This window comes from Larimichthys crocea, chromosome VI (assembly GCF_000972845.2).
Source record: "Larimichthys crocea isolate SSNF chromosome VI, L_crocea_2.0, whole genome shotgun sequence".
In the NCBI taxonomy this organism is placed as follows: domain Eukaryota; kingdom Metazoa; phylum Chordata; class Actinopteri; family Sciaenidae; genus Larimichthys; species Larimichthys crocea.
This window is the reverse complement of record NC_040016.1, coordinates 24,832,025-24,842,949: the sequence shown is the minus strand read 5'-3', so window position 1 is coordinate 24,842,949 and position 10,925 is coordinate 24,832,025. Positions and strand designations below refer to the sequence as shown.

Here is a 10,925-nt window from a genome sequence, read left to right as displayed (position 1 = left end):
TGTTTGGACTCTCGAGTTGATCTGATGATGAATCTTCTTCTTTGAGATGTGCTGCAGACGTCAGCTGCTGGTCCTTCATCCACAGCCTTGTAGACATCTCCACCTCACGTCCACCTTGTGTCTCTCTTTGGGTGGGATAACGTCGCAGTGAAAGGTGTGGAATGAAGCAATCTGTGCTCCTCCGTAATTTAACTCAACGTTCCAGACCGTGTTTGAACCACGGGTAAATTACAGGATATGCTTTGTAATGGATGCGGACAGTCTGCAGGACAAAGCCCAACCCGAGAGTAAAGGCCTCGCCAAGGAGGCGTCGCGGGAGAGGAGAGGATAGGAAGGATAAACGTCCATAAACACAAAGAAATGCCTCCGTAGTAATCACTCCCAGATTTACTCTTGTCCAGCGGCTTCTTGCTCATTTTCTCTTCTTAGCTTCCTTGTTAACTTTAACTTTATTTATCATATAGCACCTTTCATACTGAACTGTTGCCCAAAGTGCTTCACAGAACAGAGTAAAAACAGAAATAGACAACAGAGCAGTTTCATGAAAAACTGGAAATTAAAAGAAAAAGTAAAAACATAAAACTACAACAATAAAACAAATAAGAAAAGAACCTTTAGGTACAAAGCAGAATTTAAGAACAGTTGCAGTGAAAGTAGATCAGACCTGTACAGCAGCTAACAGACTGAGCTAACATGAACTAACAGCGGCTAACAGACTGAGCTAACATGAACTAACAGCAGCTAACAGACTGAGCTAACATGAGCTAACAGCAGCTACAGCTGTCAGCAGTTTACTTCACTGTCCATCATAAACTCTGTAAATCACAGAGAGTTGAGGCGGAGCAGCCGGAGGACATCAGAGGGAAAACCAGAAAACATTTCCTCCATAAAATATGATCCAGTTTCACCAGAATCAGTGAAATAGTTGCTGCTGTGTGACTTAGTGCCGTAAAGCGTTACGTACTTCTCCCGACCCGGAGCCCAAAGTTACATAGTGTGAGAACAGACGTACGAATGACAGAGACACCGTTCACCTGATCACAGGTCAGAGTGGGTCAACAGGGTTTTGCATATTGCTGTAAACGTTCGGTCAGAGGACAAAGTCTAGAAAAGATTCAAACGTTTCATGTATCATAAAAAACGTGATTCTTAAACATGTTACTCTTTAACTTCTTAGCTGACACATGTATATTATCTGCTGGTTTAAGTACAGAGGAGCCTCCTGAGACATACAGATGTCTCTAAGGACGACCTGCTGACTGATTAAATAAGTCTTGGGAGGAGGAGGAAAAGTTTTTTATTGCTTCCTGGATGCACAAAGAGCTGCTGTTTCACTGCTGTCCTTGACAGAGCTGTAAAACTCGAGCTTTATCTGTTCCATAAATGTTCAACGTTTGGCCCGGAGCACCTGACAAAGCTCCACCTCTAACTCACCTGAGACAAACAGAGAACAGAGCTCCTCCACCAGGAAGTGACACCAACACACTGCACGGTGCGAGTCAGACCGGACCGGCAACTTCCCCCGAGTGAGAAAAGCTTCAGCTTCAACACGCTGCTCACTGCGTTCACGGACTGTAGACCTAAAGGTAAAAAGAAACAACTGGTGGACTTTCAGGAAACTTTCCAGAGGAGCCACGATTCACTGACTCCCTGTTTGACTTTCTTCCCAGCTCCACTCACACGGGAAATGTCTTTCCAGTCCCAGGAGGACTTGTCTTGTCCTGTCTGCCAGGATATCTTTAAAAATCCCGTCGTCCTGTCGTGCAGCCACAGCTTCTGCAAAGACTGCCTGCAGACGTGGTGGAGAGAGACGCCCATACAGGAGTGTCCCATTTGTAAGAGAAGATCATCAAGGAGTGATCCACCTTGTAACCTGGCGCTGAAGAACCTGTGTGAGACCTTCGTACTGGAGAGGGATCAGAGAGCTTCGGCGGGGTCAGAGGCTCTCTGCAGTCTGCACTCTGAGAGACTCAAACTCTTCTGTCTGGACCACGAACAGCCGGTGTGTCTCGTCTGCAGAGATTCAATAATACACAAGAACCACAGATTCAGACCCATCCATGAATTTGCCCAGGATCCCAAAAAGGTGCTCCAGACATCCCTGAAACCCTTAAAAGAGAAACTGAAGCTGTTCGAACAAGTTAAAGAAACTTGTGATCAAACAGCAGAACACATGAAGGTCCAGGCCCGACGCACAGAGAGGCAGATTAAGGATCAGTTCAAGAAGCTTCATCGGTTTCTAGAAGAGGAAGAGGAGGCCAGGATCACTGCTGTGAGGAGGGAAGAGAAGCTGAAGAGTCAGATGATGGAGGAGAAGATGGAGGCTCTGAGCAGAGAGATAGCAGCTCTTTCAGACACAATCAGAGCCACAGAGGACGAGCTGAGAGCTGAAGACGTCTCATTCCTGCTGAACTACAAAGCTGCATTGGAAAGAGTCCAGCAGCGCCCCCTGCTGGATGACCCAGAGTTACCCTCAGGAGTTCTGATAGACGAGGCCAAACACCTGGGCAACCTGACCTTCAACATCTGGAGCAAGATGAAGGACATGGTCTCCTACACTCCTGTGGTTCTGGATCCAAACACCGCCAACGTAGAATTTATCCTGTCTACAGATCTGACCAGTGTGAGACGAGGAGAGAGACAGAAGCTTCCAGAAAACCCCGAGAGGACCGACTACCATCGCTCAGTCTGGGGCTGGGAGGGATTCAACTCAGGGACTCACAGCTGGGACGTCGAAGTCGGAGACAACACAGCGTGGTTTATTGGTGCGGCAGCTGAGACCATCCAGAAGAAGAGACGCGTTAAATCAGGATTCTGGCAGATTGAGTTCTACAGTGGTAAATACAGCACACGCGTGTTGGGGGATCCACCAACTCTTCTCCGAGTGAAGAAGAAGCTCCAGAAGATCAGGGTTCACCTGGACTGGAGCAGAGGAAAGCTGACGTTCTCTGATCCTGATACGAACACACTCATACACACCTTCACACACACTTTCACTGACAGGCTGTTTCCATGCATGGGCACTTTGAACGACGTCCCACTGAAGGTATTACAACGCAAAATCTCTGTCACGAGAGAATAGCTGAGTTTGAGATGATCGTGGACGTGTACAGAGATTTTTAGACGCCACCTGTGTTTATATCTGCATGATCCTGAGATTTCTGACTTAAAGCTGTAAGAACTTTACTCCTGAGAAAGAACACATGGCTGTTTAGCTGCTAGATGTTCCATTCTCTTTTAGCTGGTGTGCTAAAACAAACCAAAACTTGGACCTGACAGAGTCTGAAGCTGCGTTTCTTTCTTTAAACATTTCTCCTGGTTTGTAACCCCATTCACAGATTATTACTGAGACATCTTTGGTTGATTTTAAAGTTTTTAGACACAGTAATGATGTATCAGACAATGCAGAGGCAATTCAGTGATATCCATGCAGTCATGACCTATAAAACACCAAGTCCTCTTGGTCTGAGACAAGAGAAGTAAAAATGCTGTCGATTCAGAGACGAAACCAAGACCTTCAAAAAGTCGTCTTGAGACCTTGACTAGTCTTATTAAGATCGCAAGTCCTCTTGGTCTGAGACTGAGACAAGACCTTGAATCTTGGATCTTGAATTACTGAGTACATCATCTGAACTTTTTCTATACATTTGTTTGACAGTTTTGGTACCGGCTGCAGGGATTCATGCCCGGCACTGATGTCGGGTGGTTTGGTCTGACCTGCAGTCGCCGAACTGGCTTGTATGTTGGTATGAAACTCACTTTATCTATTTCAAATGATGTTTTGGAGCTTGTACTGTTATATGAGTTATTTTGACATTATCTTATTTTCTTGTTTATATTTAATTTTCTCTTTTGTTGTCTATTATGATGACTTGTTAATAACTGACTGACTTTAATCTGTTATGCTCTGGTTGGACGGTGAATAAATCCTAAAAGTGTCATATTCCATTTTCTGATGACTCTTCCTCTGATGTGACTTGTGTACTGTAGTAACAGGTGGACATGTGAACATTATCACAGTAAACCAGTTTGTCCTCAGAGGTTGTACGACAGTAACTTTGGTGATCTGCCACATTTCATCTATTAAAGTGCGCTGATGATCCCCAACTAACTAACATATAATATAGATATTTTATATTATATCCAATGCATAATAATAACAGAACAAAAGCTAAACTGTTTAATTAACTTGATTAACGAACGCAACGACTGCAGGAAGTTTTAAGCAGATTATTTCCTGTGTGTATAACATACGACCACATGAGGGCGCCCCAAACTCTTCAAACAGGTCAAACAGCCTTCAGTGTGAGTGTAGAGTTTAGTTTGAGGCTCGTTTGTAGTTTGCACTTATTATAATGTGTTGCTGCAGTGCTGCTTCTTGTACTAAAATAAAGGATTTGAACACATCGCAGTCAGATGAAGTTCATGTTTTTTAAAGCTGACACATTTTCTGTCTTCTCCGGCTCCCTGACAGGTAAGGTATGGTGTGTTATAGGTAATCTGTCATGGGTCAAACAAACTCTCTCCCTTTAAGCCAGATCAAGTCCCAAAGATAGACTTTGATTTTGGCTTAGATCTAACGACTAGTCAGACTTTATGTGTGTCACAGAGATGTCTCGTCTATTTGACATTTTACCGGAAAAATTCAGCAAAGAATCAGCAGGAGAATAAAAAGTCATGCTTAGGATAGTTTAATTGGGTAAACCAGACCAAACCAAACAGAACTCAACCGAACCACACAAAATAAAACCAAACCACACCAAACCAAACCACACCACACCACACCACACCAAATAGAACCAAACCAAACCACACCAAACCAAACCAAACCAAACCACACCAAACCAAATAGAACCAAACCACACCAAACCAAACCACACCAAACCAAACCAAACCAAACCAAACCAAACCACACCACACCAAACCAAACCACACCAAACCAAATAGAACCAAACCAAAAAGAACCAAACCACACCACACCACACCAAACCACACCACACCAAACCAAATAGAACCAAACCAAACCACGCCAAACCAAACCACATCAAACCAAATAGAACCAAACCAAACCACACCACACCAAACCACACCACACCACACCAAATAGAACCAAACCAAACCAAATAGAATCAAACCAAATAGAACCGAACCAAACCAAACCAAATAGAACTAAACCAAACCAAACCAAATAGAATCAAACCAAATAGAACCAAACCAAACAGAACCAAACCAGATGACGTCTTCACAGGTTACTTCTACTCCAACACTGTTAAATGAACCTGGAATTATGATCCATGTTTTGCTCTTTTATTGTTATTTGGTTTACTGGTCAGCAGGTATCACTAGTTATTGCCATGGAAACACTGATCAGGAGGTGTCACTGATTGTTGCCATTGAAACGATGGTGGGCAGCTGTTACCACGGAAACACTGGCCAGCCGGGGTGTCAGGTCAGTTGTTCAGAGTAGCCTGGTTTTTGGTTTCTGGGTGTTGAACTTGTTTAAGACACTTCAATTAACACGACACTTTCTGTCAGATCAAGAGTTTCATTTCCCTGTGTGTGTGTGTGTGTGTGTGTGTGTGTGTGTGTGTGTGTGTGTGTGTGTGTGCGTGTGTGTGTGTGTGTGTGTGTGTGTGTGTGTGTGTTGTGTGCCGCGTGTGTGTTGTGTGTGTGTGTGTGTGGGTGTGTGTGTGTGTGTGTGTGCCCGTCTGTGTGTGTGTGTGTGTGTCAGTGAGCCTCTCAGTCTAATAAGAAGTCTCCATTCGTTCACCAAAAGAGGAAATCCCATCGATTCATTGCAGCTCCAGATCTTCGCTGGTGAGACATAAAACTCGGCTGGTGAGTAAAATAACGTCTGAAATCGAGACGGTCGGTGTTTGTTCATGCTGTTCTGTCAACAACAGTCAGTAAACAGGTAAACAACAAAACTTTTTAAACTTAAAGACAAAGGGAGATAAATGTCACTGTTTCTGTCTGCAGATTCAAACTGCATGTTGTCTCTTTATAGAAATCACCTCAAGTTAAAGTCTATATAAAATCTGAATCTAAGTAAAAAACGACTATCAATGATCCTCCACACGTAAGTGTTTTAGAATTAGTTTGAATTAATTAGATTAATTCAGATTAGACTTGAACCTGTGCAGTGCTGGACACCATCAGTCACTAATCTTTTGATTTACTTTGTATTTTTTGCTTTAAGTGAGTGAATTTTGTGGGTGCGTATTTTTGCAAACTACATGACCTCGCATTGTCCCTTTATGGACAAACAACTGAAGAATTAAAATAATAATTTAAATAATCAGTTTTTAAAACTGTGATAACAAGTATATTAAGAATAACAACGTGAACCACCTCAGTGAACATTTAGTTGCTTTTATCGTGAAGTTACGTAATGTTTGAAATAAGTTTTGTTGTTTACTCGTTTAAAAAAATGTCATTACTCATAGAAACTCTTAATAATCTAAATAATTCTCCGGCTATGACACAGAAATGTTGATTAATATTGTATCTATTCGTTTAACTGTTTAGTTTCAGTCTCCTGTAAAAATTGCTTCCTCAGTTTTCTCAACACTGTCAGAAATGTAATTTTCTTCTAGAGAAATACTGTTGGCCTAAAGCTAGTTAAATATATTGAGACTGATACTGGAATCATGGAAGTTTTTTAATAGTATCAAGGTTGAATTCCCAGGACAAAATAAAGACGACTTCAGGGTGAAGAACAAATCATTTTATACGATGTGTAAGTTCATGATCTGAGTCTTGTGTTCTCACCACCTTCGCCGTCGTTCGATCCAGTGTTTTGGACCATGGGAGGTTTCTATGGGCTGGCGATCCTGCTGGGCGTGGCCTTGCTTCTGAGGACCGGCCGATGTGATGTGAACTGTGGGGGAGGTCGTCCGGGACAGCCAGGAATCCCTGGCAGAAATGGATGGCCTGGACCCAAGGGAGAGAAAGGAGAGCCAGGTAAAACATGGGTGACGGTGTGACAGTGTTGTGAAAGTTCAGGTTTAATCATTCGTCTGTTTGTCTCCAGCTCAGCTGCCCAGCGGTCCGGTGGATCCAAACATCCTGCTGAGGCTGAAGGGGGAGATGGGGAACCGGGGTGAGCAAGGAGTGATGGGTCCAAAAGGTTTCCGTGGAGATCTGGGACCAGCCGGTGGCGCAGGAAGACCCGGTCGCCCAGGTCCAGACGGCAGGAACATTGGCCATGGTAACAGTACGACCCTACGGAATACTAACATGATGAATTTAAATAGTCCCAGATTTACTTTTGTCTGGTGCATCCTCTTCCGTTGCCTCTGTCATTATGTCTTCAGAGCCCGGTTATATTGTCCGTTTGCCCAGCTCCTGTTCTGGCACGACACCGGCTCCCCTGAAAACTTGACTAACACCACAGTCCAACAGCAAGAAGCTGGTTGCTCTTGCCGTTTCTCTTCTTAGCTTCAACATCCTCTTTGTTCTATTCTCCTCTGCCATTGTGTCCATAGAGGCTACTGAGCCTGATTACGTTGGCTACTTGCCCAGCTCTGGTTCTGGCACGACACCGGCCCTACTCCCCACTTACCAGTGGTCCAAAACATCTGTGGTACAAACACTAACACTCTAAGCTCACAGTGCGGGCAGCCCGGCTACAATACTGAGCCAACTCTTTCACCAAAATCGTATTTCTTACCAGTGTAGCATCAGTATGATTTACAAATGTTTACAGATGTTTATTGGTGCGTGTGTGTGTGTGTGTGTGTGTGTGTGTGTGTGTGTGTGTGTGTGTGTGTGTGTGTGTTTTAGGTGACAGCTCCCCTCAGCAGGCTCGTTCAGCCTTCTCAGTGATGAGGACTGACAGCAGTTATCCGAGCCTTGAGCAGGTTCAGTCGTCCCTCACAGCACACACACACTCTGTGTCTTCTGTTCTTTAATGTTACTTCATTACTCACCTGTTCTGCATGTGTGCGTCCATCAGGTTGTGACCTACCAGCATACCGTGGTCAACACACCTCAGGACTTTAACGCAGCCACGGGTGTCTTCACCTGCAGAATAGCTGGTGTTTATTACTTCACCTTCCACTCCATGGCCAAGGTAACACACCACTTTTCTTCATATGAGAATACATATTGATCTTTTTGTCTTGGACACTGTAACATCTTTTAATACTTTCCAATCAGCCACAAGTTCGCCATAAAAATCAAATCTAAAGTTGTCTGCGTGTGTGTTTGTGTGTTTTCAGGTCAGTGTGTGTCTGCGTTTAGCCAGTGACCCTCCATTCACCAAGCTGGGATTCTGTGATTACAACAGGAACTTTGATCAGGTCAGTGTCAGAGATGTTTCCTCAAATCCAAACTTCTTCTTTAAGGTTGACAACTTTGCTACCAGCCAATCATCATCCAGGTCCCCAGCAGCAGCTGATCTCACTGCCTAGTCCAGCAGCAGTCAGCCCAGCTCGGCGTCTGTCTTTCAGCCTTTTATTTCACCAAGCTCTCACCAACCACTAAGAGTCTTGTCCAGTGGACAGTCTTCTTAGCGTCCTCTGTCAACATCCTCTTCAGTCTCTTTGCCTCTGCCACCGTTCCTTCACACCCTCCTCTTCTTCTTCTCCCTGCTGGTCCAAACACTCTGAGCTCACAGTCCGGGTAGCCTAACCTTCCTGTGATTGGCTGTGCTGTGTTTCAGGTGCTGTCGGGAGGCGCAGTGTTAGAGCTGACAGCCGGACAGAGAGTTTGGCTCGAGTCTTTCAGGGACCAGCAGAGACCAGAAGAGACACGAGACACCAACCAGAAACAGATCATCTTCAGCGGCTTCCTGCTCTTCCCAAATCCACCGTAAAGTTCTCTCACCGTGATTTCACTCGCAGCACAGAGCGAGCGCCGAAAACCTGAACGTGCATTTATGAATTCTGAAAATGTGTTTATCGCTGATTGTTCACATTTCTCACAGCGCAGTAATAACTGAGGAACGTTTGTGCTTGTTCGGTTCGCACGTGAACACAAATGTAACTTTGGATTTGTTGGCATTATACTGAATCATGTCTGTTAATGCATCTAAAGCTGAATAAAACTTTGTTACTGAGTATGTTTGATTTAAGTATTTCATTACACGCACATCCCAGAGACTTTTTTATAGCACCCAAAACTCCAGCGAGCAGCATATGACATAGAAAAACATCATATCTGAAGACATGGCTCTGTCTCTGGTCTGTGTTTGCACACTTACATCATATCCAGGAGGTCTTTAATACAGTTAAAAATGGTCTCAGTAAAATTAAAAGGCTCCTATGAAATCGTATCATGAGTGACGAGTGCCCACGACACGAGTCAACTATCGTTCTTCTGCGTGCCCCCAAAAAACATTTTCAACAGTGAACTGCTCTGACATACTTTCACAGAGAGACTTCATTTAAACTTTAACATGTAGGTACTCTTGCCTTCTCTTCAGGGATTCACGTCACTCATCGACAGCTTTTACCGTTTTTAAACTATCAAGGCTTAACTATCAAAGTTGAGCAGGTTTTTTTTCCACACAGTCCATACACCACCCACACACGGCTAACCTGCAGCATTTGGCACCCGCAGGCCCGTCACTCCTGCCCCGGCAACCCTACCATTTCATATAAAATATAAAAATAGGCCGACCTATACACACACACTAAATAACAAGTACAAACAAAGCTAAATGATGGATTGTACTTAGCTCACCCGGGGTCTGAGCTTGTACCGCCGGTAAAGGCTTCGCTGGGCGGCGAGGACAGGGACTGGCTGGCGGTCAGGAGGGAGTGATGTCCTCACGACGCTCTCTACAAAGGCCCTGATCTAACTACAGGAGGCAACCAGCCTCCCCTCCTGACACGTGAACCACCAACTCCCCCTGGCTACCTGTCTCCATCGCCGGCAGCTCTAAGACACCATGCTTGGTTATCGTCCACACTGTTTAATCCACTGTACGCACCGTCCAGGTGTTTTTGGCTTTGGGAATGGAAAGAACAGGCTCTGTCTGATTTACATTCACCATCGGCACAGCGTTCACCATCACCAGGAGTTTAAAGCTTCACGGACCTTGCTTACATAGTAACGGTTGCTCGGATGTGTGATTGTAATTCTGTTTATGCTCCCACATGCAGAAATATTCTGTTGCACTTGATAACACCATGATCACACATTTATACTGCATGCATAGAAACCTGTAAAAGCCATTTTTCAATCTGTGGTCAGAGGTCGAAGGAGCTCTTTGTAAATAGCCAAATCACCAAAGTTTAGTCCAACATCAGAGTTACTGAGCCTCCTGCCCTCCAAGATAACGTGACGTTGTTTGGTCTACCAGTGGATGACTTAACGTCTTCTGAAGTTTTGAAACTGAGCCCGCTGCGGCCTCTGAAAAACCGTAATGTTGATCTCAAGCGTGGAAGAGGTTTGAGGATTATCAGAGGGGGTCAGGATTTTACTGAGCATGGTGGATGTGGAGGGGGGGTGGTGCATCAGCTGCAGGAGAGAGGTGTGGAGAAGCTCAGGTGAGCAAAACACCTGTCCAACTAATCACTCTCCCCTTTAACAACTGAAGACAGGAGAGACTAGAAGACACAACCAGACGGCAGAGAGAGTGAGGCGAAGCCTGCGAACGGCTGGGTTCAGCCAACATCTTCATGTCTTTGTGCTGAAGAGAAGCCACGGGGCAGCAGCTCTGTCACAGTGGACAACTGCAAAAGTACAAAAACCCACCAGGAGAGGCCTCTTTATTTTAGTGTTACCCAAAGTACAACACCTCTGAACCAGAACAGAATCAAAACGCCACAAAACGATCCAAAACATCCAAAACCGACATGTATTTACTGTCCAGAGTCGGGTCAGAATATCAAGACTGAGATCTGACGAAGACGAAGAACAAAGAGGATTTCCTAAAATCATCCATGCACAGATCACTTTAAGCATCTCTACATCTC

At 44.6% G+C, this 10,925-nt stretch overlaps 2 protein-coding genes across 3 annotated transcripts; both read left to right on the top strand.

Annotated features, from left to right (window-relative positions):
- Positions 1 to 1,334: 1,334 nt before the first annotated feature.
- Positions 1,335 to 3,875, top strand: LOC104938339 (zinc-binding protein A33). Its single transcript, XM_019257637.2, has 2 exons — positions 1,335 to 1,586; positions 1,671 to 3,875. Exon 2 carries the CDS (start codon positions 1,688 to 1,690, stop codon positions 3,080 to 3,082), a length of 1,395 nt encoding a protein of 464 aa, XP_019113182.2. The 5' UTR covers positions 1,335 to 1,586; positions 1,671 to 1,687; the 3' UTR covers positions 3,083 to 3,875.
- Positions 3,876 to 5,714: 1,839 nt separating this feature from the next.
- On the top strand, positions 5,715 to 9,064 carry c1qa (complement component 1, q subcomponent, A chain). 2 transcript variants are annotated; one of them, XM_010754713.3, is made up of 7 exons: positions 5,715 to 5,838; positions 6,796 to 6,963; positions 7,034 to 7,210; positions 7,786 to 7,862; positions 7,958 to 8,074; positions 8,223 to 8,303; positions 8,666 to 9,064. In XM_010754713.3, the coding sequence occupies exons 2-7, from the start codon at positions 6,807 to 6,809 to the stop codon at positions 8,816 to 8,818; spliced, it is 762 nt and encodes a 253-aa protein (XP_010753015.3). In that variant the 5' UTR covers positions 5,715 to 5,838; positions 6,796 to 6,806; the 3' UTR covers positions 8,819 to 9,064. The 2 variants fall into 2 exon arrangements, with proteins under 2 accessions (XP_010753015.3, XP_010753017.3); XM_010754715.3 differs by having other exon boundaries at positions 5,807 to 5,914.
- Positions 9,065 to 10,925: the final 1,861 nt, after the last annotated feature.

Coding starts and splice junctions, on each gene's coding strand:
- c1qa (XM_010754713.3), top strand. CDS start 6,807: ATGGGAGGTTTCTATGGGCTGGCGATCCTGCTGGGCGTGGCCTTGCTT. Junction 6,964..7,033: donor GGGAGAGAAAGGAGAGCCAG/GTAAAACATGGG, acceptor GTTTGTCTCCAG/CTCAGCTGCCCAGCGGTCCG. Junction 8,304..8,665: donor ACAACAGGAACTTTGATCAG/GTCAGTGTCAGA, acceptor GCTGTGTTTCAG/GTGCTGTCGGGAGGCGCAGT.
- LOC104938339 (XM_019257637.2), top strand. CDS start 1,688: ATGTCTTTCCAGTCCCAGGAGGACTTGTCTTGTCCTGTCTGCCAGGAT.